Below are 22,398 nucleotides of genomic sequence, written 5' to 3'. Positions count from 1 at the left end.
AAATAAGAAGAAACCCGCACACTGCTCTTTAATACGCCTTACGTATCGACCCCAAGGCTTTTGTGATTTAAAAAAAATATTAGCACCCTTACGTAGACACCCACATCCGTTCAATGCATCGAATGGTGTTGGAGTCGAGGGAAAATAAGTTACCAAATATAACAATGTTCATTTCATAACTATTCTTATAAAGTGTGTATATAAAACGTCTGTAAAACCACAATGAGGACATCGACCCATCAATTAAGTTTTCATAAATCATTGGGAACGTCAGAGTAATCTGAAATGGGGGCATTAATTCATGTTCACATTTACAACATAACAATACATAGGCATTTCATCATTAAGACCTCAGCCACAGTCATCTAACAGACTCCCATCCAGAGCGACACACATAAGCAACCAGGGTCAACGCCCTGCTCAAGGGCACGTCGACAGATCTCCCACAAGATCAAAAACAGGGACCGGAACCAGCGATCCATCAACCACCGGCCCAAGCTCCCCCCCACAGTTCACCAAGAGCTGCCCCTCAACCATCCGAGACCCCCCCAGAGAAAAAGAATATTCCATTCCCCACCCCTCAATGCACCAACAACTGAACAAAAGAGAAAAAAGAGAGACAAAGGAAAACAGAAAACTATGCAAAAAAACAACAAAGATATCAATGACAACAAAAATCATAACAGCAAGGCCAACTGAATATGTTTGAGTGTATGTATGGCACTATTTACCTTTGTGCATGTGCATTTGATTGAGTGTGTGTGTGTATATGCACGTGTACAAACACCTGCAAGGCATCAGCCTCAGGCAAACCGGTATTAGATGGAAAAACACTGCCCCTCAGTGTCATTCAAACTTACTTTTTCTTATGTTTTATTTTTACTTTGTTTTTTATACTTTTGTCTTTGACCTTCATTCTATCCCCCGCCCTGCAACTCCACTCCCACATCCCAACCCCTTATCTTGTCAAAGGAGAAATGCTCATTAACAGGGATGTAAACAAATTTGTTCACAAAATTTGAGAGAAATACGATTTTTGTGCATGTGGAAAATGTCTGGGATCTTTTATTTCAGCTCATAAAACCAACACTTTACATGTTGCGTTTATATTTTTGGTCAGTATAAATCCAATCTTTAAAAAAAAAAATTGGACATATACATATTGCCCCTTACAAAAAGTATCTGTACGTTGTGTCGCAATAAAACGTTTCATCCATTCTACTCAGGAGCACTTCTATTTTCCAAATCCACAGAGTTTACACCCCAAGGAGTGTTGCTGCTCAATTTGCACCCCTTAAAGAGTTTTTGATATTGGACATATACATATTGCACTGTACAAAATGATTTGTATGTTGTGTCACAGTAAAAGGGGGTCCATTCTCCTCAGGAGCACTTCTAGATTTCCAAATCCACAGAGGTTACACTCAGGGGGGAGTGGCTGCCCATTTGATGGCCCTGATATAGAGCAGCCCATCAACTTAAATCCAATCGTTTTTGTCATATTGGACATACATATTGCGCCATACAAAATAATCTACTCACTAGAGTCCATAGCAAAACAGATGAGTTGGAATGAAAAAGTTTGCGTGGGGCCCCTTGACACTATATGGCACAAACATAGCACTGTAAGGGAAAAAACAATTGATTGTGTCCATAAAACTACGGTCCAGTCTGCACTTTTGTACTGTCACTTTAACTCTCTGCTGACTGACTAATTCAGGAATATACAGTAACTATTTTAGCTTACTCTTTGTTTGCTTCCAGTGTGAAATAAAACGCCATTCCAAACCAGACTTACACTCTTGGCTTGCCTTATAATGGAGATGCCAAATTCTGACTATTAGCAGGTGATTAGGTGAGAAGCGAACTGCTTAAGCGAAACAATGCAATCAGTAAATGTATGTCACGAATTTCGAATGTGTCTATTTAATAAGCTGTGATAGTATTGGGCATGACAATGTACTATTGTAAGGTTACGTTTTATCAATATTTGCACAAGTACGGTATGCGAGTAGTACAACAAATTTACCAACTGGCGTCGCACTTGTCTCCTATTTTTTTATGCTGCACTGATGAACATTATTATAAAGGAGATAATGTTTGGCCACAAAATCTTTGGTTTTCTTCTCAAAAGGCAATATATTTCAGTGGACATTAGTTTATTTCCCTTTTAAGAATATTTCATGCATTAAATACAAATTGTGAAGATCAACTGTACACTTATGTACAATAAACAATATTCTCTATTATCACATGCATTACAATTCCCATTACAGTTAAACATTTTTGTAGTGAACTATTGTCCAAAACAACTCAGGGGTGTAGAGCAAATGTAAAGGCTGCATTATCACATGAGCTATCTCCAAAATAAGCACATAGGCCAAAAAAACTAGTCCAATATTTCAAACATGGGCATGATATTTAAGACCAGACAGCACAAGCCGACATAGGCAAATTTATATTGAAATAAAGTTTCACACTGACATTTGAAAAATGTCAAATTGAGAAGCAGTCTACTTCGCACATTAAAGAACTTGCTACACAGGCAATTATACCATACGACTGCTGCCTGCATCTCGCTTATAAATGTATTTCAAAGACAACAGCCATAAAAATCAGGGAAAAGTCTAACACCCCCATTGTACTGGTAACAAGTGACCTTCACATCACTTGTAATTAAAAGTGCAGATGATCTATATATTGTACCGCAACACATTCCACAATGCTGAGACTCTTTTAGGATGCTCTCTGCAAGAAATGTTACATAGAATGCTATAAAGCTCACACATACATATCCACATATGCTAAACCTTATAAAATGTTAGGGGACATACACTTCAATAGCTTACAACATCTCTGGTCGAGATATAGTGTTATTTGACACCAAGTAGGATAAGATCATGTTGAATATGACAAACTACAGACTTGCTGTTATCACAATTATGAAAAAAAAGATTCAATGAAATGCTGAGCTTCCAGACACCACTCCTTATCTCTGTCCCTTTTAAGGACATGGTATATTACTTTTCCTCACTGTTACCGTTATGGAAAGATTCTCCACATTCAAAACTATCCAGTTCTATCCTCAAAGCAAAGCTAATCAATTATGATCCACAGTAGGGAGGGACATGACAGTGACCTCTATGACTCTACATGAACTGCTCCTATGAGTCCCTCTATCTAACATATGGTATTACAACAGTATATTACCATGAAGGCACTGCAGGGGAAAATGTGCTAGGAAGTTAACACAAGCTGATTCACACTAGTTCAAACTGCAACAAGTCTACGAGATGAATTGTGTTTTATTTACACCAGCGCTGACTTTTCAGTGCCACTACATTTTGGCTATATACTCCATCCTGTATATAACCATGTTATTTTCTACTCCCTATACAGTGCCTTTGGAAAGTATTCAGACCCCTTGACTTTTTCCACATTTTGTTACATTACATCCTTATTCTAAAATGGTTTAAATAAAAAATCCTCAGCAATCTACACACAATACCCCATAATGACAAAGCGAAAACAGGTTGCTAGAGATTTTAGCAAATGTATTATTGTTTTTTAAACAGAAATACCTTATTTACATAAGTATTCAGACCCTTTGCTATGAGACTCAAAGTTGAGCTCAGATGCATCCTGTTTCCTTTATGGTAGAGTGGCCAGATGGAAGCCACCCTTCAGTAAAAGGCACATGACAGCGCTCTTGGAGTTTGCCAAAAGGCACCTAAAGGACTCTCAGACCGTGAGAAACAAGATTCTCTAGTCTGATGAAACCAAGATTGAATGCCAAGCGTCACGTCTGGAAGAAACCTGACACCATCCCTACGGTGAAGCATGGGGGTGGCAGCATCATGGTGTGGGGATGTTTTTCAGCGGCAGGGACTGGGAGAATAGGCAGGATTGAAGGAAAGATGAACGGAGCAAAGTACAGAGAGATCCTTGACGAAAACCTGCTCCACAGCACTCAGGACCTCAGACATAGCCAAGACAACGTAGGAGTGGCTTCTGGACAAGTCTTTAAATGTCCTTGAGTGGCCCAGCCAGAGACCGGACTTGAACCCGATCAAACTTCTCTGGAGACCTGAAAATAGCTGTGCAGCAACGCTCCCCATCCAACCTGACAGAGCTTGAGAGGATCTGCAGAGAAGAATGCAAGAAACTCCTCAAATACAGGTGTGCCAAGCTTGTAGCGTCATACCCAAGACTCAATACTGTAATCACTGCCAAAGGTGCTTCAACAAAGTACTGAGTAAAGTGTCTGAATACTTACGTAAATGTGATATTTCCGGTTTTTATATTCAATAAATTAGCATAAATTTCTAAAAACCTGTTTTTGCTTTGTCATGATGGGGTATTGTGTGTAGATTGATGAGAAGGAAAAAAAACTATGTGATCAACTTTAGGCCTGTAATGTATAAGGCTGTAAAAAAACAAAAAGTCAAGGGTTCTGAATACTTTCTAAAGGCACTGTATATAGCCATGTTATTTTGACTCTACATTTTTATTTGTTATTTACTATGTATTTGTTCCTCGCATCACTATTTCTATTTTATCTTTAACTCGGCATTAGTTAGTCTACAACGCCGGTTGTCTACGAAGCATGTGACAAATAAAATGCGATTCAATTTTTTGTATCAAAAAGTAAATCTGCAGAGCCAGTTCCTTCCAGCTTGTAAGACTCAAAAGGCCTTGCAACAGCTGAGACGGAGTGTGTTCTCTAAAACAAAATACACCGCCCTCTGATTCCGCACAATCATCTCTTCAGTCATTGGACAGCAGTCGGCAATCACTCCTCCCCTTGCCGCCATTTCTGGGATTCCTCCTGGCGTGCGTCTGGGTGAATCTGGTTCCTCATGCCCCCCAGTACGTTGGAGGTGGCCTCGGTGGCCATGATGAGAGGCTTGACCACAGCTGGGGGGAGCTGTCTAAGGACCCCACCCACTGCCCCGGTCATCCCACGCTGCTCGTGCTCCCGTGTGGCCGTGTCATAGATGGTCAGAGCAGTGTCCGTGATTCCCTGTGGGGACACACACATTGAACATGATTTATGACAGTCCTGATAAGTAACTTCATTCTGTACTCAATCTTGTAGTGTGTTACACTTTAAGCAGCACTACAAGCAGATGAGATGCAAATTGCTAGCATCTTGCAATTTACCTCTTTTACAACACTGTAAGCATTGGCTACTCCTTCTCTTAGATCAACTGGCTGATGAGCAAATCGGTAATGAGAGAACCGTTTTATTCTCTTCATTTCCCTCTCATCGGATCCTGGAGATACCATGTCATAGGCAGTCTCTGCTGCTGCCTGAAGAACACAAATACAACAAATTGTTTTGCATTACATTATGGAGCCTGACAAACTGGTAACACAGAAGTTGAGATGCAGGACAGTTACAACCTACATTAGAAATATTCTATCTGGACCAGGGTGTGTTTTTACCTGGATAGTCCGCACCATACGGTTGGTAAGCTCCAGAGCAGCCATAGCTGTGGAGGTGCCAAAGGAAGCAGTACCCCGCTGCAATCCACGTACAACCCGACCATCCTTCCGGTACTGCTCTATCGGGAGCCACACCAGATCCCTAAATCCCTGGACTGAACAGGCAGAACATTTTATTTGGTCAATACAAAAAAGGCCCAAAAGATCAGGATTTCTGACTTTTAATTTAGTTTATTAATACATTAAAAATACTCTAAAATACATACTGAACAAAAATATAAACGCAAATGTAAAAGATTTTACACTTCAAGTGTTACAGTTCATATAAGGAAAAATCAGTCAATTGAAATAAATTCATTAGGCCCTAATCTATGGATTTCACATGACTGGGAACGCAGATAGGCATCCCTTGGTCACAGATACCGTAAAAAAAGTAGGGGAGTGGATCAGAAAACCAGTTAGTATCTGGTGTGACCACTATTTGCATCATGCAGAGTGACATCTTTGCATAGAGTTGATCAGGCTGTTGATTATGGTCTCTGGAATTGTGTACAGATCCTTGAGACATGGGACAGTGCATTATCCTGCTGAAACATGAGGTGATGGTAGTGGATGAATGGCATGACAATGGGCCTTAGGATCTAGTCACCGAAACTCTCTGTGCATTCAAATTGCCATTGATAAAATGCAACTGTGTTTGTTGTCCGTAGTAAATGCCTGCCCATACCATAACCCCACCACCCCAATGGGGCACTCTGTTCACACGTTGTCTGCGGTTGTGAGGCCGGTTGGACGTACTGCCAAATTTTCTAAAACGACGAGAGGCGGTTTATGGTAGAGAAATGAACATTCAATTCTCTGGCAACAGCTCTGGTGGACATTCCTGCAGTCAGCATGCCAATTGCATGCTCCCTCAACTTGAGACTTCTGTGGCATTGTGTTGTGCAACAAAACTGCACATTTAAGAGTGGCCTTTTATTGTCCCCCGCACAAGGTGCACTTGTGTAATGATCATGCTGTATAATCAGCTTCTCCTTCTATGCCACACCTATCAGGTGGATGGATTATCTTGGCAAAGGAGAAATGCTCACTAACAGGGATATAAACAAATTTGTACACAACATTTGAGAGAAATAAGCTTTTTGTGCATACGGAACATTTCTGGGGCGTTTTATTTCAGCTCATGAAACATGGGATCAACACTTTACATGTTGCGTTTATATTTTTGTTCTGTGTAAGCATAACAATAGTATTTTTTATGTTGATCCAAAAGCTTACAGACTAATTTCCTGTGTAGCGCAATTGGCCAAAAGCATGACCTTTGTCACAGTATCTGTGTGGTGCTGAGAGGCTTAGACAGAGTCTTCTTACAAAGATCCAGTTAGTAATTTAAAGAAGCCCTTGCAAATGAAACCACATGCAACAAGACATTAGTGACTCAAAACCAGTTTATCAACATACACATGTCCTACTTACCCAACTGTACCAGCGAGTGGATAGGTCCCACTCCACCCAACAGTCCTGGCAGCTGGTTCTTCTTGATGTCGTTCAGCCACTCATTTATTGCATAGGAAAAGAGCTTATCCACTCCCAACAGTCTGGAAGAAACCAATAATGTCCTCACAGTTACTGCATACTGTATTATTCATACTATACATAGATACCCTGTGTGTCATATTTAACATAACGAATGACCAAAATAAGTGTTGGTAGGTCCAATCATAACGAATCATACTAATATGAGGGGACTGTACTGATTAAACCTACCCTTGTCTGTAGCATAATCGCCTTAGTTTCAACTCGGAGCAATTCAGCTGCGTCAACCCAATCACAATACCTGCAAACGTTCCCTGTAACAGAGGAACAGCGTAGGAAACATGAGCAAAATGTGCTACTGTGAGGGTAAGAAATGTTATACTTATAAAGAATGTGCTTATCCATCAGAGCTTGTGAACCAAAATATTGCACAATATGTAGGCTGGACAACACCAGTTGTCAAGCCTGTCAACACTGGAATCACTGAACACAAAACTGAATGTGTTGGTATGCAGTGTTTTGAAGAGATTGTTAAAACAACATACCTGCTCCATTGAAACATGTTTCCCATGGTAATCCAGACGAATGGGAACTTCAGAAGTAAACCGAAACTCTCTGAGGGAAATCAAACAAAAGAAAACAAATATTTCATAATTTCCTAACAACATCAATAAACACAATGTGGACACCTGCTTATCTCATTCCAAACTTATGGGCATTAATATGGAATTGGTCTCCCCTTTGCTGCTATAAAAGCCTCCACTCTTCTGGGAAGGCTTTCCACTAGATGTTGGAACATTGCTGCGGGGACTTGCTTCTATTCATTTCTTTATGGACCTTGCCATGCTGAAACAGGAAAGGGCCTTCCCCAAACAGTTGCCACAAAGTTGGAAGCACAGAATCGTCTAGAATGTCATTGTATGCTGTAGCATTAAGATTTCCCTTGACTGGAACTAAAGAGCCTAGCCCGAACCATGAAAAACAGCCCCGAACCATTATTCCTCATCCACCAAACTTTACAGTTGGCACTATACATTGGGGCAGGTAGCGTTCTCCTGGCTTCCGCCAAACCCAGATTTCTTCCGTCGGACTGCCAGATGGTGAAGCGTGATTCCAGAGAACACGTTTCCACTACACACTAGTCCAATGGCGGCAAGCTTTACACCACTCCAGCCGACGCTTGGCATTGCACATGGTGATCTTAGGCTTGTGTGTGGCTGCTGCTCATCCATGGAAACCCATTTCATGAAGCTCCCGACGAACAGTTCTTGTGCTGACGTTGCTTCCAGAGGCAGTTTGGAACTCTGTAGTGAGTGTTGCAACCGAAGACAGACGATTTATACGGGCAACAGCCCTCTGTGGTCCCGTTCGGGGAGCTTGTGCGGCCTACCACTTCGCCGCTGAGCCGTTGTTGCTCCTAGATGTTTCCACTTCACAATAACAGAACTTACAGTTGACAGGGGCAGCTCTAGCAGGGCAGAACTTTGATGAACTAACTTGTTGGAAAGGTGGCATCCTATGACGGTGCCACATTGAAAGTCACAGTTCTTCAGTAAGGCCAGTCTACTGCCAATGTTTGTCTATGGCAATTGCATGGCTGGGTGCTCGATTTTATACACCCGTCAGCAACGGATGTGGCTGAAATAGCTAAATCCACTAATTTGAAGGGCTGTCCACATACTTTTGTATATATAGTGTACCTGTCCACTTCTACACATAGTAAGGACACCTACCTGAAGAAGATGGGCTGGTCAGTGAAGGATGATGCAGTGGCAGCCTCAGCTTCCCCAGAGTCGCTGTTACTGGGCAGGGTGAGGCCATTGAGACTGAGGCTGGAGCGGCTCTGGGCAGGCACAGAGATGATGGGGGCAGGGTCCTGGCTCCCACCTCCATTCTTAGTGAAGCTGCACGAGACCTCTGGGGCAGACGGCTTCTTCATTGAAACACACAGTGCTGCAGACCAACAAATGCATCATTGAGGGTCAACATTTTGCTCAGCGACAAATCATGAAATAAAAGCTGTGATGGAAATGCTATTCAATAGGCTACATATTTCATACAGTAGTAGCCTCTAGCCAAGGATATTTTACCTTCTTGATCAGGTGGAGAGAACATCTCAACTTCAGCAGCAAGGCTAGCAAAGAAGTCTTTCAAGAAAAACAATGCATCCTACATGAAAATAAAAAGCCTGTGTCATTTCAAAGGGATCAATATTAAAACTGAAACATGTTAAATGAGATCATGTGAAAGCCTACCAATTTCCATGGCTTGAAATATTTTGCAAACCTCAGAAGGATGTATGATTAACTAGATAAAACCAGCACGTTTTTCTCTGGCTCACCTGATCGATGTTGAGGCGAAGGGGCATGAGTGAGACTCTCAGACAGCACTCCTGGGGTGCTTGACCCGTCTCTGGACACATGTGCAGAGCCCGAACTGTCAGCTGCAAGAAAACAAAAACACATTCAGCCTCAACATGCCTTATCCACTACCATGTCTTTGATATGACCACAGTCACATGGGCATTAGTCTAGATGCCCAGTGTCCCTCACCATGTTGGAGTGGGCCGTGCGGGGCATCTCCTTGCTGGAGTAAAGGTACAGGAACTTGTTCATCTGGGAGGTGGCCAGTCTGTCTCTGATCTCCAGGTCCTGGACGATGAGCACCTGCCGGGACACAGGCTGGTCCGCCGCCGACCCAGAGGCCACCGGGGACTGGGGGTATACCTCATGTTGGAACCGCACCTGAGAAAAGAGCAATTAGTCCTAAACTTTAGCTTCAGACTCATAGGCAGCATGTTGTATAGTTACAGGAGAGGGGGGTTGTGTCATGTTCTCTTACCTTGCTGAGCTGGATCTCCATCAGGACATCAGGGTTCCTGCCCCGCCCTCCCCCGGCCCGTCCTCCACCCCTGCTCTGTCTGACTGGGGTCTGGGAGGGGGAGCTGTGTGGGGTACACCTTCAACATAACCCAAATATTAACAGAGGACACTTGATCATCTGTTGCACCTTTTGACCATTATATCCATTTCTTTCTCTAGCCATCCTGACATTTCACACAATCTCAGTTCAATCACATCTCCCAGTATTGTTGTTGTAATAAAGAACAGCTGAACAGTCCAAAGCACAAACACTCACCCCCAACTTCTAGCTGGAGAGGAGGTGAATGTGGAGCTCCCAAAGTCCTTCCCCCCGTACAGGTGCCAGATGACAGAGATCTCCCTGATGAGGTAGCGCAGCTCTGGGACAGGGAAGTTCAGGGCTCCCCTGCTGGAGTCGCTGCTGTCCAGGGGCAGGCCAAAGTGGTCGTCTTTGATCTCAATGGAGTCTGGGATTAACTTGTTCACCAAGGGCTCCTCGTCCCGATCCTGAGACAAACACACCCATCACACCAATGCAATGGAGTGACACTAAAAATGTACAAGTTATTCAACATGCTGAGTAAGTAAGTGTATGAGATGCATGTTCTTACGTCTGCTCTGGAGCCTGGGGTCTCTAGAATACAGAAGTCGTCGGTCTCTGGGACCAGGCTAGGGGCAGGGGTGATGAGGGGTGAGTGGAGCGTAGGGTAAGTGGGACTCAGCTCCTGAGGCAGATTTCCGCTCTCGTCCGGGAAAAGGAAGAGGTCAGAGCGAGGCTGGTCGAGGTCATGATTCTGCTCCTCATGAATTCCTGTGGGGGAGAGTAAGGACAAGGTAAAATCACTTAGACAACTACTATGCATGTAGTAAATCTCCAGTCGTTTTAGTTGTATGTAGTCTCACCGTTGTGTTGCAAGGCCAGGCTGTGCTGGTTGTCTGTCTCCTCCATGGCCTCACTCATCAGGTCCTGCAGCATCTGCTGCTCAGCGTCGGGGAGCGGAGGAGCCTGGGAAGGGGGCCGGCTTGAAGCCTCTGACTGACCAAACAAACAATGACATGAACACCATTTTAACTCAGCAGACAGCAGTCCATAGCCTCACGACAGTATTTACACCAGTATAAATTCTACACAGTCCAGACTGGTCTTCTGTCTCAAGGCAATAGTTTGATATACTGTAATTGTAATGGCTATGTTGAGTCATAAATAAGCCTCACAATTTACAGATACAACAAATTCTCCACTGCCCAGTCACTGCTCTTCACTCTCAAGGCAACAGTTTGATATAGCGTAATGGCTATGATAAATCATACATGTATATGAGGGGTATAAATGCTGACCTTGGCTCTATGCTTGGAACACGTGCTTTTGGCCTCCGGCCCAGGAGGGGGCACTAGGTCTCCATAGCTGGCCACATACTGGATGAGGTTCATCAGAGCAGCACAGGAGTCTGAACACGTTCTGATGTGGATGACGTCACTGGAGCAGCGCAGCTCAAATCTGGGCTCAGTCTGTCAAAAGACACAGTGAGAAGACTGGATCAACGGTGCTGTCTTGCTGTTGGAAAGACTTTTCTCATAGATCAACAGAGGTTGTCAGCTCTTACCAATTCTCCATCCACTCCAGGTTTGACAGCAGTGATCCTCAGCTCTAATGTTCCCATGTCTACCACCTGCACATAGTCTGGGAGATAAAGCACATGGGTTACTGGTCCAAACAAATCTGTTTAAATAGAGAATATTTTAAAGCATCTTTGAATAACACATTTTACCAGAGTTTGTCTCACCTCGCATTAGATTTACAGAGACGGCGTTGCTCTTGTCAGAGAGGAACAACGCTGCTTCATCCAAAATGATCCTAGAACCAGCACAAAATACATACTGAAACACATAAACGTCCAACTTCTCATTTCCTGTCAATGACACGTCCAGTGCTGCAACTGTACCTGAGAGTGGAGGATGAGTGGTCTAAGGAGACACTGCTGGAGATGCTGAATGTCTCCACTACCAACAGAGACCTGAGTGGCAGGTACAAGGGCCTGCAGAGAGGATATACACCATGTTAAAATACAATCATCCAGATCAGGTATTCCCAAACTGCCGTCATTTATATTTTCCAACGGGGCTATACATTTGGGTGATGATTTTTCTTGCCTGAGTAGCCTCGTTTCACTGCCAAAAATAAAATAGAACCATCTTGTGTTCAGCAAAATAACACAATGTCAAATACAGGTAGCCTAGTCAAATAATTAACATCCAATCACATTAACCGTTACTCTCTCGCGGGAAACCTTCACTCTTGCGCAGACATTTAGAAACGAAACATGACAATTCGAAAAATAAGCCACAGGAGTTTGAGCGAGAATAAAGACGGCTTTCAAGTAGTAAGACATGTATAAAAGCAACAGATACCATTAATAAGAAGGGGCTAGAAGCGTCTTATATGGTGAGCTACAGAGTGGCTAGGACAGGAAAGCCCCATACTATTGTGGAAGACTTAATTCTTCCTGCTGTCGCAGATATGGCCGGGACAATGCTGGGAGAAAAGGCCCAAAAAACTATACAGACAATGACTTCATCAAACAACACTGTTTCACGACGCATCAGTGAAATGGCAGGAGATGTTTTGAAACAATTACTGCTTCGCATACAAGCCAGTGAATTATATGCATTACAGCTGGATGAGTCAGCAGATGTGGCGGGCCTGGCACAGCTGCTGGTATATGTCCGTTACGTTTATGGGGGGTCAATTAAGGAAGACATCCTCTTCTGGAAACCAGGACAACAGGACAACAGGAGAGGATATTTTTAAAAGTACTGGACAGCTTTGTGACATCAAATGGACTTTGGTGGTCAAGATGTGTTGGTATCTGTACTGATGGTGAAAAAGCCATGACAGTGAGACATAGTGGAGTGGTAACGCACGTGCAAGAAGTTGCTCCCGACACCACTTGGGTACACTGCAGCATCCACCGAGAGGCTCTTGCTGCCAAGGGTAATGCCTGACAGCTTGAAAGATGTTTTGGACACTACAGTGAAAATAGTTAACTTGGTTAAAGCAAGCCCCCTGAACTCTCGTGTATTTTCTGCATTATGCAATGATATGGGCAGCGACCATGTAACACTTTTACAACGTACAGAAGTGTGCTGGTTATCAAGGGGCAAAGTATTGACACGTTTTTTTTTTTAAATGAGAGACGAGCTTAAAGTTTTCTTTATTGACCATAATTTTCACTTGTCTGACCGCATGCTTGATGATGAGTTTCTCACACGACTGGCCTATCTGGGTGATGTTTTTTCTCACCTGAATGATCTGAATCTAGGATTACAGGGACTCTTCAACTATATTCAATGTGCGGGACAAAATTGAGGTTATGATTAAGAAGTTGGAGCTCTTCTGTTTGCATTAACAAGGACACCACACAGGTCTTTCCATCATTGTATGATTTTTTGTGAGCAAATTAACTCAAGCTTACGAACAACGTCAAATGTGATATAGCGAAGCACCTGAGTGAGCTGGGTGCATCATTACGCAGGTATTTTCCCGAAACGGATGACACGAACAACTGGATTCGTTATCCCTTTCTTGCCCTGCCTCCAGTCCACTTACCGATATCTGAACAAGAGAGCCTCATCAAAAACGCAACAAGCGGTTCTGTGAAAATGTTATTTAAATCAGAAGCCACTGCCAGATTTCTGGATAGGGCTGCGCTGAGAGTTTCTTGCCTTAGCAAATCAAGCTGTTAAGACACTGATGCCCTTTGCAATCACATACCTATGTGAGAGTGGATTCTCGGCCCTCACTAGCATGAAAACTAAATACATTTACAGACTGTGTGGAAAATGATTTAAGACACAGATCTCTCCAATACAACCCAACATTGCAGAGTTTTGTGCATCCTTTCAAGCACACCCTTCTCATTAACCTGTGGTGAGTTATTCACAATTTTCAATGAACAAATAAGGTTTTATATGTAAGATGGTTAAATAAAGAGCAAAATTATTGATTATTATTATATTATTATTTGTGCCCTGGTCCTATAAGAGCTCTTTGTCACTTCCCACGAGCCGGGTTGTGACAAAAACTCACACTCATTCTTATGTTTAATAAATGTATCGTATAGTGTGTGTGTGGCAGGCTTACAATGATGGCAAAAAAACTACATTTGAGAGTACGCTGACCCTGGTGCTAGAGGGGGTACGCAGCTGGAGGTTGAATGTTTGAAGGGGTACGGGACTATAAAACGTTTGGGAACCACTGATCCAGATACACAGCCAAGTTAGGTTACAAACGTGACCTATCTACACTGTAGTCTAGTCCACTGTTTCCCCAACTCCAGTCCTTGAGTACCCCAACAGTACACATTTTTATTGTAGCCCTGGACAAGCACACCTGATTCAACTTACCAACTAATCATAAAGCCCTAAATGAGTTGAATGAGGCATGTTTAGCTGGGGAAACAACAAAAACGTGTGCTTTTGGGGGTACTCGAGGACTGGAGTTGGGAAACACTTCTAGTCAACAGCACCTGTAGTCCAATGAGCAGCTCCACAGGTGCAGATGAAGGGTGGTGACTGAGGCAGGTGGGATGTAACCCAACACAGGCTCATCAGACACATTCAGGAAGTCCACAATCTGTTACACACAACAAAGAAACACTGATCAGACAAGAGTATGGTTTAACCAAGGGATGCTTAATGTTGTGGCCTCAGACCGTACACAAACACCTTGGATGGACAGGTGTTGCGTTTACCTGGTCATACCAGCCCAGTTTGGGGGGAACCACTCGGTGCTGGAGTGTGGTCCCTCTCACTCCCACTGCAACCAGGAACTCCTGCAGAGGAAACACATAGTAACAGTGAGCACATATCTCCCCGTCTGTCAAAAATGACATGGCTTTTCTTTCTCAAGCAACAGGCTAGTGTTTCAAACACTGGCACAAGTTAATGCACACCAATAGAAATGTAAAATGGGGTGTACCTACCTTGACATTGCGCTCCATGTTCTGGGAGGAGATCTTGACGGCGACAGACAGCATGCTGTGGTCCTCCAGGCCGATGCCCTCCGAAGGGGACGCCCTATCAGTCTCAGAGCGGTAGATGGCCGGCTCCAGCCAATGAGGACGCGTCCTGCAGGGCAGCTTGATGTCGGACACTGGGGTGTCTCCTTCCACCAGACCTAGGTAGAGATATAAACCCATACAATGTAACAGACACAGTGGCATCACCATGAACAATGGCATATTTACTCATTTGCAGAGGGGATCTATGAAGCTCCACCTCAAATGTGTGCCCAGGCTTAATGTCTCCAGTCTTACCTTGGTGATAGAGACAGATGTTGCTGGTGTGGAAGCAGATGTAGTGCCTGTCTTTGTAGCCTTCGTACTGTGTAACACTGAACAGGACCCCATTCTTCACCTCCAACCAGAATTCTCCATGTCGGTTATTCAAAATAGTCTTATCCTCCTGCTGGAAAATAAAAATAAAAATTGGGGGACCAGTCAGTCAAACAGTCTCAGAGAATACCCAGCTGTTTAAATGCAATGTAATTGAGAAATGAAAGATCATTGTGTATGTAACTCAGGGTTACCTTAGCGCTGGTCTGCAGAGCCACCAGGCCATGGTTGACAGTGAGGATTACAGAGAACAGGCTCTGTGAGGTCTTGCTCTGGGCCTTGGGCTTCTTCTTCCTGCGAGATCTGAAGCACTGCTCAGAGGCAGGGGAGTAGTGGTGCATGGTCTCCTCCTCTGATCCACTGTCCTCCTCTACAAGCACAGGACACCACAGCCATACGGGTGGGGAAAGTTGCAGTTCATTTGATATGAAGGGATAACATTTGAACCATTACATTTCAGTACTTTTTTTACCTGGAACAATTGTACACCTCAATAATATTAATGCACAGAACCGAGTGCACTACAGACTAGCAGCAGCGTATGAAAACCATGAATGAGATTGAGATGCAGCAGATGTTGGTTGAACTATGTAACTATGTGGGGAGAGTCTCACCCTCAGGGCCAGTGGAGCGGAACGGGCTGAAGCTGTCCTTGGTGTAGTGTGCAGCGTTGATCAGCTGGCTGGCTACAGACAGCCCTACTCCATACGGCATGTTCTCCACTGTCTCCACAGGCGAGGGAGCGTTGGGCTCCCATAACAGCAGGTCATTGTTTATCCTGCAAGAGAGGGGGTTGACTATAGACATAGTAAAATGATCATAATAATAGCCAATAGTCAATAGTCAAAGTAATAGCTGTGGTAGAAGCAGTGGAAGATGTAGTAGTTATTGTGATACTATTGTTTTCGCATTCCTAGAACATTTGATTAGTTTCCCGTTTTTTGTGCATAGTACCTGTTATGCAGTTTCTCATAAAAGGCCTTGTTGGGTAATGATAATTGCACATTTGGCAAGCATAACTCTAGGATAAAGCGGGAATTGCTCATGGTTTTCTCCTGGAACTCTGTCATTTCAGCCACATCACCAGGAATGACCATCTAAAGGAGAGGGGAAGAAATGTCAATCATTCAAGTTCCCAAATTGCCAGTCCTAACTAAATGTTGATCAATCAGTCCTAATTATGTTCAAATTAGCGTATCAATAATAAAATGTGCTCCTACCTCCTCATTCTCATACATGACCCGGCGTGAGGAGAAGGGGGAGGGTTCAGGCTTCCCAAAATCACAGACATCCTTCAGTGAGTGGGCACCTCCCCCCTCCTCCTCCTCCTCTGGGGAGTGGCCTTCAGCCCCCTCGTCCTCCTCCGCAGTCACACGCTCCAGGATGGAGTGGACAGCGGTGGGGTTGACTTTCAGCACCACTCTGGAGGGTTAGTAAGGAGTTTCACAACATCTAAGGGACAAGGTGTAGGTATGACATGAAGCAGTACAGTACTACATGGACAGGTGTACAGTACCTGGGCCAGTCAAACTTCCCACTGTCAGAGGTGGTCATGTCTCCATCCATGGTGTGGGAGACCCTGAGGAACCTGGCTGCAGGCTGGTCCTCCTGTTCCTGGAACTTCCCTGTGCGAATGGATGAAAAATGAATGCAGAAATTATATATATATCAAAAGTGGTTCTGGTTTTGAGGCTAACCTGTACGTTAGCAGCTGGGTGACATACATACCGACTAGCTCTCTGAAGGTGAGCTCCATCTTGGTCTGCTCTGGGGAGCTGCTGCCTGTGAACTCTGTCTTCACCTCCAGGTCCTCCAGCTCCAGGTACAGAACCTCCTTCTGCAGGGACTTCTTAAACCAGGGGCCTCTCTCCTGGTCCGAGCGCAGGTCTGGGATGGGGAAGCGCACCACCAGGCTCAACACAGGAGCGTTGACTCTTATCGACACGTGGGTGTTGGCTGGAGTACGGCTGTCATCAAGGAAGACCTCTGTAAAGGCCTTGTGCTATGGGGTGGACGGAAACATTTGAGATGATTTACTTTTTCATAGTTATTGCAATAATAGGCAGCTTCCTTAAACACATGGTATAATCGCTGCTATGACTGTGTAAAGATGGTATTAAGACGGTCCTCACCAAGCTGATGTGTTTATTATAGGACGTGTACATGTGAGAGGCCATCATCTCCGTGGTGACCAGTTTCTGTGGCTGTAGCAGAGAGTTGAGGCGGTCCACGATGCTGATGTCCAGTTCAGAGCGGACCGCCCCCAGCTCCACCTGGAAGTCAGCCTTCCTGGGCATGGTGCTCAGACGCACCTGTCCACCCTGGAGGAAAGCATGTAAGGGGGTACTGTATGAGGCACTGTACAGGATTTGCTACGTACTGTACATTGTGGGCCGAATACTAACTTGAGATGCACACAAATCTCAGTTTGACATTAATGCATGACTGATGCAGAATTAAGTTGCAGTTACTTGAGAGTATGGCAAGTTGGGTTGCAGAACTGGGAATCTAATTACGGTGCATTCACTGCAGCTTTTAATCTCCCTAAGATTGCTCTTACCTGCGGCCCTCTGCGTTCAGACAGTTTGTAGAGCAGGTGGAGGCAGGTGGCAGATGGTGCCTCAGTGGTGACAGGGGTATCAAATGTCAGGAGCTGAGGTGGGACAGACCGAGAGAACATCAACATCTCGACAAGCACATGCCATCTATGCCTAGATCCAAAAATAGACTTAAACATCTGTTATGTTGTTATGATATCTGTTTACTGGGACACTGTGGATGTTGTTGGTGGGGAGGCCTTTACCTCTGTGTACTGGACCCCTCTTAGGGACACACCCCTTTGGGCCTCAGAGGGGAAGAGACACTCCAGCAGCTCCATCTGGCCCAGGGACACGTCTGTGCTGAAGCTGTGCAGGCTGGAGCCCTGACAATGCTCATATGTCACCTTCATCCCCTGAGCCACAAACCTGGAGAGATAGAGGACACATATGACATGGGATTGAGTCAGTCAGGTTACTAAGGTGGCAGGGGAGTGCAAAATATGTCAATAAGATCACCTGAGGTGGTCATAGGGGCAGGCATCGTCAAACGCTGTGCGTAACTGGATGAACCCTGCTGGGGGGAGCTGGTCGGAGCAGACAACCCTAAAGAAGTCAGCAGCCATGGGGGCCAGTGGGCTGGGGGCAGCATCTGGTGGGGGCAAGGGGTCGATGTGGAGAACACACACAGCCAGGCTCCCCAGTGTCAGCCTGAAGACCAGCTCCGGCCTGGACTCATCACCATGGGCTTTGGTTGGGTGGGCTGAAACACAGGACAAAATGAGTGAATTACTGACTTGTAAACACTCTGCTCAGTTTATTCTAAATGGTAGTGACAGTGTATCCTGGTTCTTACAGGTCTGTCTCAGCAGCTTGTGTTGGAGTGGTGAGTCCCGCATCAGGAAAGGGCTTTCTTGGGTCTGCTTCTCCCTCTGTCTGGGCACATCAAGGTAATCGTCCCAGAGGTTCTTAGAGGACAAAGGAACAAAGAATTACTCTATGTTACAATAACCATGTCATTAGATCAGGTTAAGATGCTTTTACTAAGTCTAGTGAGACGTACCGTGGCATTGCCAGAGGGAGACTCTCCTGGAGAGGGGGAGTAGTTACTGTTGAGTGACAGGTCCAGGTCCACAGTGGGCGGTTCCCCCAGTGGGGGGAGGGACGACAGGCTGTGAGACATGTCCATGTCAGCCATGGAGAAGAAGACATCCTCTGCTCCAACGAGAAAGAAACTAGATCAAACAATTGTTCGTGATATTTAGATATAAGCCTACAATAACTATCAAAAAGCTCAATACAAGTCATCAGGTTATTAAACAGTGGTTGGAGGTAACAATTCATCTGAACCTCGGCTGGACACAGTTCTGGTGGTCTGGCTCTCGAAAAGGTCAGGGTCTTCCCCGGCCATCATTGAGTCCTTCTTCAGGCAGCGGTTTAGCTCCATGTGGAGCCGATACTCATCCTCCTGCTGCATGGGACGGTTCCTCTTGTCCTTCCCCCACTCCGGCCCACCTTCGGACACAAAAGCAGAGGCTTATAGTGTTTCACTCACCAACCTCTGAGGCAGCTCCTTTTGAGATATCATCATTAAATTGCAATCATTAAACCCACCTGAGCCTGAAAAAACTCCAAACATGTCCAGGAGTAGGTGAACTTGCCGTGGAGATAGCAGCATGATCATTGTACTGATCTGTCCATCAACATCCAACTGAAAAAGAAAAATACCCTTTCAAAGACCAAGACAATAGACATTCTGTGCATTTCAGTGTGTTCAAGTTTCACAGCTGCTGTGCCATTTGAATCATGTGAGAATGCTGACCAAACCTTTGCTCCAGGCATGGTTTGGTTCTGTTTCAGGACAAGCGACAGATCGATTCTGCCACTAAGGTGACCAATCTGCATGGGTTCAAAGGGTGTTGCAGAGGAAACAGGCTCTGTGAACTGGGGGTGTGGCTCACAGATTATTCTTGGGTTCCAGCTGGGGGATAGCTTGGCCTCTGTCTCCTAAGGGGGTGCAGAAAAGGGAAGAGCGAGTGAGTATCTGTGCTTAAAACTACACAGGAGATTATTTGGATGTAGACTCACTGCTGGGATGGGTGAGGATTTGAAGCCAGGTCTGGCCGCCTCTGAAAACTCGTCCCAGAAGACAGTGACTCCCTCCAGTTGCAGGTTTTTATGTGCAAACGTGGTGGGCTGGTGCACATTCACACTGGAGCTCTCCTCGCCCGTCTCATCACAGTAAACAATCCTGAACAACACAAAACAGATAAGGATTTAAGAGCTCATGTAAAGAGTGGAAAGCTCTGTAAACTGCTCAATAAAATCAGGATTACCTAAGTAAAAGTTATTGGACACTACTTGAATGTGCAAGTAGTTGTTATAACCTAACTTACTTGTTGATTCGCATCTCAAGAGCGATTCCTGTTTTGGAATTTTCTGGAACATGTTCTATTCTGAGAACCGTGTCCAAAAAAGTCACCTTGACTCTTCTCAGAACTACAGAAATGAAAGTAGAAATCATAATCAACCCTACTGATCCTTGGGAAAAAGGCCCACTCAAGTGTTGACTTATTGTACAGTAATTTTGTACTGCACCTGTTTCTATGGTCTCTGCAAACTTCTCCAATCCCTCTAGTGGCTGAAAGCTCTCCCCCAAGTCATCCGTTAGTCTCTGGCTCAGACACTCTTTGGCAAGCTGCATGCTGCTCGTCATGAAGCTGGACCAGTACATGGGTTCCATACCTGATGCTAGGGGCACACAGGGAGAAACAGTCATGGTGAACATGATTTATGCAATCTATAGTCGATGTGGAATCGTTAGCTAGTTAGCTGTGTGCGCACTAGTAGCAGGCAGCCATAGTACAATGATGCTGGAGAAACAAACAAATGGAGGTGTCCTCTTACCCATGCGTGGTCTGGGTCTGAACACCATCTCCAGTCCCTTGACCTCGAGGGCACAGTTCTCCTGCAGCAGGGACGCCCATGGTACGGTCAGAGAGATGGTCTGGATGAAGCCCTCTATTACCTCGAAGGGGGCATCCACCGACTCCAAGATCTCATTTAAAGACTGAAGGGGAAGAAATAGCACTTAGGCAAAGGTACACTTAAAGCATTTATGTCAATACAAATCCAATTATGCCATTGCTATTATTTGTTTACACAACAAAGGTTGAACTTACCCACTTGTCCAACGGCACTTGTGCCAGGGATCCAGTGCCTTGATAGAGGTCTAAGCTAAGCTGATCTAAACTCAGTTTCTCTTGTAGGAAATTGCCCAAATACCGATGCAAAAGGTATCTGCATGCCCGCTTCTTTATAGACTCAGAAAATGGCCAAGGCATGTTGGTCTGATAATTGTGGTGGTTGCCAAATGGCTGTTGAATACAGTATTCAACAAATATGGAGAAAAAGGATGTTGGAGAACTATATATTTATCTTAAAATAATTTTGCATTGGTAGTATCGGGCTTGTCATCCTGGCAACTTAAAATCAGGAAAATGTCAACTTAAACATCCTATACATACAGGGAGAATTATATGGTTTCTATGGAGATATGTGGCAGTAATTCCAACTTCAGTTTGCTGTACCTATCAATGAAAAGGAACATAAGATTGAAACTCAACTTCACATTTGAACACCACATCAGATAGCAAGTTAAGGCTTCAGTACCAGTACTATAGCAATATTGTTGTCACTCCTAGGAAGAGAAGTAGACAGTATTACTGTTGGTAGCTGCATGTTAGTGACACTACCCTGACTTCCAAGCGTCGGGCTAATATATATAAAGAATGGGTGGCAATATCTAGCTAGCATCACATCACATCATTGTTTGCTCAAACCGGGTGTCTAACGTTACTCGCTTGATAATCCTGTCTATACCGTTAACTGAAAGGATCCGTCGAAATATGATAGGTTTTAATGGTTTGACAATACTGCTAGGTTATTTTAGTTTGATTACAAATATGTAGCTAGTATGACAAGCTTACCAGGGTATGTCGATAGCTATAAAATTAAATCCCCACATAATCGACTTGTTTCTCGTCTGGGGTTGTTAGCTAGCTAATGTTAGCACGACTAAGCTAGCATGAACCTCTTGAACATCTTGGACTAGAACTAGTTTGTCTGCCACGCTCTTTTGAATATAGCTCAACTGACATGGCACGACAGTATGTTACGTGTCATATAATGAGTTCTATATAGCAATTTGATTGCATAATAGCTTACGTTTCTCACCTTCTGCATGAATTGTTTACAAACACTTTCATGACACTGCACCATTGAGGGAGTTCGATAAAGTGAACCGGTCTATGGCCCGTGACGTGACCGGGCAAAACCGGTGAGTGAGGGGCGCCCTCTCAAATCGAACAGTAATCTGCTCCGCTCATCCCTGTTGTCAATAAGGCAGCATGATGCATCGTTAAGAAACACACAACATTTATTTTCCATAAAATATGTTCTAATTTTCAAACGAGACAAATCATTTTGATCAAAATCAATCACTTTTGTATTTGAAAACACATAAACCTACTATTACTCCACGTGATTAACCTACGTCACTTTTGTTTTGAGCAGTCTTCGCCGTCGGCCAGAACGGGGCCCCTGGCTCACGACCGGTTTCCA

The 22,398-nt window shown here is 44.4% G+C and overlaps 1 protein-coding gene across 2 annotated transcripts; it reads right to left on the bottom strand.

Moving 5' to 3' along the window:
• Window positions 1–4,175: 4,175 nt before the first annotated feature.
• LOC106611034 (autophagy-related protein 2 homolog B) lies at window positions 4,176–22,147 on the bottom strand. Of its 2 annotated transcripts, none has more exons than XM_014210846.2 (43): window positions 22,012–22,147; window positions 20,958–21,365; window positions 20,683–20,845; window positions 20,374–20,526; window positions 20,172–20,274; window positions 19,864–20,026; window positions 19,603–19,782; window positions 19,390–19,486; window positions 19,126–19,290; window positions 18,839–18,990; window positions 18,632–18,743; window positions 18,295–18,538; window positions 18,042–18,204; window positions 17,799–17,891; window positions 17,371–17,559; window positions 16,967–17,240; window positions 16,755–16,863; window positions 16,459–16,660; window positions 16,193–16,335; window positions 15,853–16,016; window positions 15,433–15,608; window positions 15,161–15,311; window positions 14,828–15,021; window positions 14,597–14,677; window positions 14,372–14,478; window positions 11,789–11,881; window positions 11,630–11,700; window positions 11,450–11,526; window positions 11,184–11,354; window positions 10,749–10,881; window positions 10,457–10,656; window positions 10,123–10,352; window positions 9,826–9,943; window positions 9,537–9,728; window positions 9,326–9,427; window positions 9,075–9,153; window positions 8,718–8,937; window positions 7,530–7,599; window positions 7,216–7,298; window positions 6,925–7,046; window positions 5,449–5,603; window positions 5,164–5,313; window positions 4,176–5,023 (listed from the first exon to the last, which is right to left on the bottom strand). In XM_014210846.2, exons 2-43 carry the CDS (start codon window positions 21,117–21,119, stop codon window positions 4,793–4,795), a joined length of 6,237 nt encoding a protein of 2,078 aa, XP_014066321.2. In that variant the 5' UTR covers window positions 21,120–21,365; window positions 22,012–22,147; the 3' UTR covers window positions 4,176–4,792. The 2 variants fall into 2 exon arrangements, with proteins under 2 accessions (XP_014066321.2, XP_014066322.2); XM_014210847.2 differs by having other exon boundaries at window positions 22,003–22,083.
• Window positions 22,148–22,398: the final 251 nt, after the last annotated feature.

Source organism: Salmo salar, chromosome ssa09, assembly GCF_905237065.1.
Source record: "Salmo salar chromosome ssa09, Ssal_v3.1, whole genome shotgun sequence".
NCBI classification, from domain to species: Eukaryota; Metazoa; Chordata; class Actinopteri; order Salmoniformes; family Salmonidae; genus Salmo; species Salmo salar.
The sequence above is the reverse complement of the archived record's forward strand: the minus strand, read 5'-3'. Positions and strand labels throughout refer to the sequence as shown.

Bases quoted from the DNA above. Each gene is read 5' to 3' on its own strand.
- LOC106611034 (XM_014210846.2), bottom strand. From the start codon at position 21,119: ATGCCTTGGCCATTTTCTGAGTCTATAAAGAAGCGGGCATGCAGATAC. The intron at 18,205-18,294 runs GTGATCTTATTG...CTATCTCTCCAG, and splicing joins TGCCCCTATGACCACCTCAG to GTTTGTGGCTCAGGGGATGA. The intron at 7,600-8,717 runs GTAGGTGTCCTT...GATTTCCCTCAG, and splicing joins GACCAGCCCATCTTCTTCAG to AGAGTTTCGGTTTACTTCTG.